At 53.2% G+C, this 7,500-nt stretch overlaps 1 protein-coding gene across 1 annotated transcript in view; it reads left to right on the top strand.

Moving 5' to 3' along the window:
- Positions 1 to 1,650: 1,650 nt before the first annotated feature.
- The window catches only part of LOC307027126 (cullin-9-like), a gene marked incomplete at its 3' end in the record, with an annotated part of 17,439 nt that continues 11,589 nt past the window's right edge, over positions 1,651 to 7,500 (top strand). Inside the window, exons 1-2 of the mRNA XM_079695317.1 lie at positions 1,651 to 1,844; positions 6,877 to 7,500. The exon at positions 6,877 to 7,500 is cut by the window's right edge and continues 15 nt beyond it. Of these exons, the coding sequence (XP_079551443.1) occupies positions 1,665 to 1,844; positions 6,877 to 7,500 (804 nt within the window). The remainder of the gene's footprint in view (positions 1,845 to 6,876) is intronic.

Raw genomic sequence — 7,500 nt, forward strand, 5'->3', positions numbered from 1 at the left:
AGGGACATCCTCCCTGGAGTAACCCAGGGCTAAGTGCCTTGCTCAAGGGCACACTAGTAGTGGTGTTCCAGGCAGGATTTGAACTCGCAACCTTCCGATCATCAGCCCACCTCACTATCCATTAGACCACCAAAAAAAAAAAAAAAAAAAAGTTATAATAATATATCTATTTTTTTATGAGATCCATTTGTGGCGGACGATATTTATTTGTGGCGGACGATATTTATTTGTGGCGGACGATATTTATTTGTGGCGGCCCGCGATGAAAAGGAAATAGACTGCACGTTGTGTGTAGCACACAATTATTAAACCTCCTTGTCAACATAAACACACAAAACATTTAGCAACCCGCGAAACACACACACACACACACACACACAGACAGACAGACAGACAGACAGACAGACAGACAGACAGACAGACAGACAGACAGACAGACAGACACATACGTAAGCTGTGCCCATGTGCTGTCAGCCAGCCGCACAGCTGGCTGTGCCCGCTATGTACTGAGTGTGTGTATTTTGCGGGTTGAGTGATGTAAAATGACAATGGTATCCCGTGGAGGAATTCTGAAATGTTTTACCGTTACATCACAAAAACGCACAGCAGAACCAGACCCTGGAGCGCCGGCCTCTTTATTTACTTACTCCTCTTCATCCCCTATGGGTAATAAGGCTGAGAGGAGAACCCTCCATCGTATTTAGTCCTTAGCAATATGCTGCGCCTCTCCCCATGTATGGATGGGTACCGAGCCCCGGTATTAAACGGGCTCCGCCCGGGCCGGAATTATTAAAGACAGTGGTAACGTTAAGCTCCGACGTTATCTGACTTTTTATCGGTACTGGAGACATTTAAAAAATATATGTCATATGTAGTATTGCTACATAAACATTATATGGCAGTTTTAGTTTATCCAACTCCGTTTCTAACATGCAATAAGACTACAACATGCGTCTATGATGTATTTTCGAGCTTTCCAATCCAGACGAGATCTCTCTCTCCCGTCTGTGTGCGAGGGGGCGGGGCAGTTTGTAAAGGTCTCCTGACTGTGTTACAGACTGTCCTCCTGGTGGTTACTCTGGGTTCTGTCTTCAGGACAGAGTGTTGGATTTTTTTTGATAATTGGATGGAACTTGATTTGATTCAATATTAGAGTAATTTTCTTTCTCTTTTTGTTTAAATATATTTGGCCTTTGTTCATGTGATTGACTGATTTACTCAAATAAAAAGGTTGATGAATTATCATCTAATGATTTGTATGATGTTTTATTTATGTTAAAGGTCACTTTGAATGATTTTAACTAATGATAAGTAGTAGAAAAACTAATATTTTAAATTCGGGACGGTCCACATTAATTTTGGGACGGCTTAGATTGTATTTCGGGACGGTTCCGGGAGGATGGTGAAAAAAGTTAGTCGAGAGCCCTGAACTGGACCTCGCTGAATTTTAGGTGAATACCCCTGCTTTAGATAAAAGTAAGGATCCCCTCCCCTCTCTCTACACAGAGGGGACACATGTTGATGTAGAAGAGACATGTGTCCCCTCTGTGTGAAGAGAGAGTCTCTCTACACAGAGGGGACACGTGTTGATGTAGAAGAGACATGTGTCCCCTCTCTGTGAAGTTGAGCTGCATGTATGTAATGTATATATTCATGGTCTCTCTATGTCTGTCCTCTGTGTGTCCTCAGGCAGCAGAGCGTATGTCCTCCTGTCTCTCAGTCAGCAGGACGGCATCGAGCAGCACATGGACTTTGATAACCGTTACACTCTGCTGGAGCTGTTCGCTGAGACAACGTCCTCCGAGGAGCACGGGGTGTCCTTCGAGGGGATCCACCTGCCTCAGGTACACACCTGTCAATCACCTGTCCATCACGCTGTCCATCACACTGTCCCTCACACTGTCCCTCACACCTATCCCTCACACTGTCCCTCACACTGTCCCTCACACTGTCCCTCACACTGTCCCTCACACCTATCCCTCACACTGTCCATCACACTGTCCCTCACACTGTCCCTCACACCTGTCCATCACACTGTCCCTCACACTGTCCCTCACACTGTCCCTCACACCTATCCCTCACACTGTCCATCACACTGTCCCTCACACTGTCCCTCACACCTGTCAATCACCTGTCCATCACGCTGTCCATCACACCTATCCCTCACACTGTCCATCACACTGTCCCTCACACTGTCCCTCACACCTGTCAATCACCTGTCCATCACGCTGTCCATCACACCTATCCCTCACACTGTCCCTCACACTGTCCCTCACACTGTCCATCACACTGTCCATCACGCTGTCCATCACACTGTCCCTCACACTGTCCCTCACACCTATCCCTCACACCTATCAATCACCTGTCCATCACGCTGTCCATCACACCTATCCCTCACACTGTCCATCACACTGTCCCTCACACTGTCCCTCACACTGTCCCTCACACTGTCCCTCACACCTATCCCTCACACTGTCCATCACACTGTCCCTCACACTGTCCCTCACACCTGTCAATCACCTGTCCATCACGCTGTCCATCACACCTATCCCTCACACTGTCCATCACACTGTCCCTCACACTGTCCCTCACACTGTCCCTCACACTGTCCCTCACACTGTCCCTCACACCTATCCATCACACTGTCCCTCACACTGTCCCTCACACCTGTCAATCACCTGTCCATCACGCTGTCCATCACACTGTCCCTCACACTGTCCCTCACACTGTCCATCACACTGTCCCTCACACCTATCCCTCACACTGTCCATCACACTGTCCCTCACACTGTCCCTCACACTGTCCCTCACACCTATCCCTCACACTGTCCATCACACTGTCCCTCACACTGTCCCTCACACCTGTCCATCACACCTGTCCATCACACTGTCCCTCACACCTGTCAATCACTGTCCATCACGCTGTCCATCACACCTATCCCTCACACTGTCCCTCACACTGTCCATCACACTGTCCATCACACTGTCCCTCACACTGTCCCTCACACCTATCCCTCACACTGTCCATCACACTGTCCATCACACTGTCCCTCACACTGTCCCTCACACCTGTCCATCACACCTGTCCATCACACCTGTCCATCACACTGTCCATCACACTGTCCATCACACCTGTCCATCAAACTGTCCATCACACTGTCCCTCACACTGTCCCTCACACCTATCCCTCACACTGTCCATCACACTGTCCATCACACTGTCCATCACACTGTCCCTCACACTGTCCCTCACACTGTCCATCACACCTGTCCATCACACTGTCCATCACACTGTCCATCACACTGTCCCTCACACCTGTCCATCACACTGTCCATCACACTGTCCCTCACACCTGTCAATCACACTGTCCATCACACTGTCCCTCACACCTGTCCATCACACTGTCCATCACACCTGTCCCTCACACTGTCCATCACACTGTCCCTCACACCTGTCCATCACACTGTCCATCACACTGTCCCTTACACCTGTCCCTGACACTGTCCCTGACACTGTCCATCACACTGTCCATCACACCTGTCCATCACACCTGTCCCTCACACTGTCCCTCACACCTGTCCATCACACTGTCCCTGACACCTGTCCCTCACACCTGTCCCTCACACTGTCCATCACACCTGTCCCTCACACCTGTCCCTCACACCTGTCCCTCACACCTGTCCCTCACACTGTCCCTCACACTGTCCCTCACACCTGTCCCTCACACTGTCCCTCACACCTGTCCCTCACACCTGTCCATCACACCTGTCCATCACACTGTCCCTCACACTGTCCCTGACACCTGTCCATCACACTGTCCCTCACACTGTCCCTGACACCTGTCCGTCACACCTGTCCATCACACTGTCCCTCACACCTGTCCATCACACCTGTCCATCACACTGTCCCTCACACTGTCCCTCACACCTATCCATCACACTTTCCATCACACTGTCCCTGACACCTGTCCATCACACTGTCCCTGACACCTGTCCGTCACACCTGTCCATCACACTGTCCCTCACACTGTCCCTCACACCTGTCCATCACACTGTCCATCACACTGTCCCTCACACCTGTCAATCACACTGTCCATCACACTGTCCCTCACACCTGTCCATCACACTGTCCATCACACCTGTCCCTCACACTGTCCATCACACTGTCCCTCACACCTGTCCATCACACTGTCCATCACACTGTCCCTTACACCTGTCCCTGACACTGTCCCTGACACTGTCCATCACACTGTCCATCACACCTGTCCATCACACCTGTCCCTCACACTGTCCCTCACACCTGTCCATCACACTGTCCCTGACACCTGTCCCTCACACCTGTCCCTCACACTGTCCATCACACCTGTCCCTCACACCTGTCCCTCACACCTGTCCCTCACACCTGTCCCTCACACTGTCCCTCACACTGTCCCTCACACCTGTCCCTCACACTGTCCCTCACACCTGTCCCTCACACCTGTCCATCACACCTGTCCATCACACTGTCCCTCACACTGTCCCTGACACCTGTCCATCACACTGTCCCTCACACTGTCCCTGACACCTGTCCGTCACACCTGTCCATCACACTGTCCCTCACACCTGTCCATCACACCTGTCCATCACACTGTCCCTCACACTGTCCCTCACACCTATCCATCACACTTTCCATCACACTGTCCCTGACACCTGTCCATCACACTGTCCCTGACACCTGTCCGTCACACCTGTCCATCACACTGTCCCTCACACTGTCCCTCACACCTGTCCATCACACCTGTCCATCACACTGTCCCTCACACTGTCCCTCACACCTATCCATCACACTGTCCCTCACACCTGTCCCTCACACCTGTCCATCAACCTGTCCATCACACTGTCCCTCAAAATGTCCCTGACACCTGTCCATCACACTGTCCATCACACTGTCCCTTACACTGTCCCTCACACCTGTCCATCACACTGTCCCTCACACTGTCCCTCACACCTGTCCATCACACCTGTCCATCACACCTGTCCATCACACTGTCCCTCACACCTGTCCCTCACACCTGTCCCTCACACCTGTCCATCACACCTGTCCATCACACCTGTCCCTCACACTGTCCCTCACACCTGTCCATCACACCTGTCCATCACACCTGTCCATCACACTGTCCATCACACCTGTCCATCACACTGTCCCTCACACCTGTCCCTCACACCTGTCCATCACACCTGTCCATCACACTGTCCCTCACACTGTCCCTGACACCTGTCCATCACACTGTCCCTCACACCTATCCATCACACTTTCCATCACACTGTCCCTGACACCTGTCCATCACACTGTCCCTGACACCTGTCCGTCACACCTGTCCATCACACTGTCCCTCACACTGTCCCTCACACCTGTCCATCACACCTGTCCATCACACTGTCCCTCACACTGTCCCTCACACCTATCCATCACACTGTCCCTCACACCTGTCCCTCACACCTGTCCATCAACCTGTCCATCACACTGTCCCTCAAAATGTCCCTGACACCTGTCCATCACACTGTCCATCACACTGTCCCTTACACTGTCCCTCACACCTGTCCATCACACTGTCCCTCACACTGTCCCTCACACCTGTCCATCACACCTGTCCATCACACCTGTCCATCACACTGTCCCTCACACCTGTCCCTCACACCTGTCCCTCACACCTGTCCATCACACCTGTCCATCACACTGTCCCTCACACCTGTCCCTCACACTGTCCCTCACACCTGTCCATCACACCTGTCCATCACACCTGTCCCTCACACTGTCCCTCACACCTGTCCATCACACCTGTCCATCACACTGTCCATCACACCTGTCCATCACACTGTCCCTCACACCTGTCCATCACACCTGTCCATCACACCTGTCCCTCACACTGTCCCTCACACTGTCCCTGACACCTGTCCATCACACTGTCCCTGACACCTGTCCATCACACTGTCCCTGACACCTGTCCATCACACTGTCCCTCACACTGTCCCTGACACCTGTCCCTCACACTGTCCATCACACTGTCCATCACACCTGTCCCTCACACTGTCCCTCACACTGTCCATCACACTGTCCCTTACACTGTCCCTTACACTGTCCCTCACACCTGTCCATCACACTGTCCCTCACACCTGTCCATCACACCTGTCCATCACACCTGTCCATCACACTGTCCCTAACACCTGTCCATCACACTGTCCCTGACACCTGTCCATCACACCTGTCCATCTCACTGTCCCTCACACTGTCCCTGACACCTGTCCATCACACTGTCCTTCACACTGTCCATCACACTGTCCCTTACACTGTCCCTCACACCTGTCCATCACACTGTCCCTGACACCTGTCCATCACACCTGTCCATCACACTGTCCCTGACACCTGTCCATCACACCTGTCCATCACACCTGTCCATCACACTATCCCTCACACTGTCCCTGACACCTGTCCATCACACTGTCCTTCACACTGTCCATCACACTGTCCCTTACACTGTCCCTCACACCTGTCCATCACACCTGTCCATCACACTGTCCATCACACCTGTCCCTCACACTGTCCCTCACACTGTCCCTCACACCTGTCCCTCACACCTGTCCGTCACACCTGTCCATCACACTGTCCATTACACCTGTCCCTCACACTGTCCGTCACACCTGTCCCTCCCACTGTCCCTCACACCTGTCCCTCACACTGTCCGTCACCCTGTCCATCACACTGTCCGTCACCCTGTCCATCACACCTGTCCCTCACACCTGTCCCTCACACTGTCCCTCACACCTGTCCCTCACACTCCATAGAATGAGATGTGTTTAACTCAGTTTAAAGATGTGTCTCATGTCCTGATGTCTCTCAGATCCCAGGTAAGCTGCTGTTCTCTCTGGTGAAGCGTTACCTGTGCGTCACGTCTCTGATGGACAAACTGAACACTGCGGGGGGGGGGGAGTCTGAGCGGCAGGAAAGCCCCGCCGCCTCCTCCTCTAGCCCCGCCCCCTCCACCTCTAGCTCCGCCCCCTCCACCTCTAGCCCCGCCCACCTGATGGAGAACCGCCTGCAGCGCCAGTTCGACTTCACCATGGCGATGGCTAACCTCATCTCAGAGCTGGTGCGCGTGATGGGCTGGGATCGAAACCGAGGAGGCGTGGCCTATGAAGGAGGCGAGGCCTGTGAAGGGGGCGGGGCCTGTGGTGACGATTCAGAGGAACGTAACGCCCTCCGGTCCATCTTCCAGCCTCGCTTCAGTGGCTCCTCCTCTACTGCCGCCGTGCTAACCGCCGCGCCCGCTAACGCCGCGGCCACGCAGCCGCAGAAGAAGACGGCGGGAAACGCCTACAAGACGCGCTCAGACTTCTCCAGCCGCTCCGCCTACGTTGAGTACGTTCAGGAACACCTGAAGAGCGGCATGACGGTCCGCATGCTGGAGGACTACGAGGAGGTGAGCTCCGGAGACGAGGGGGAGTTCAGGTACAGCAACGACGGC

The sequence above is a fragment of the Notothenia rossii genome (genome assembly GCF_949606895.1).
Source record: "Notothenia rossii genome assembly, contig: scaffold_489, whole genome shotgun sequence".
NCBI classification, from domain to species: Eukaryota; Metazoa; Chordata; class Actinopteri; order Perciformes; family Nototheniidae; genus Notothenia; species Notothenia rossii.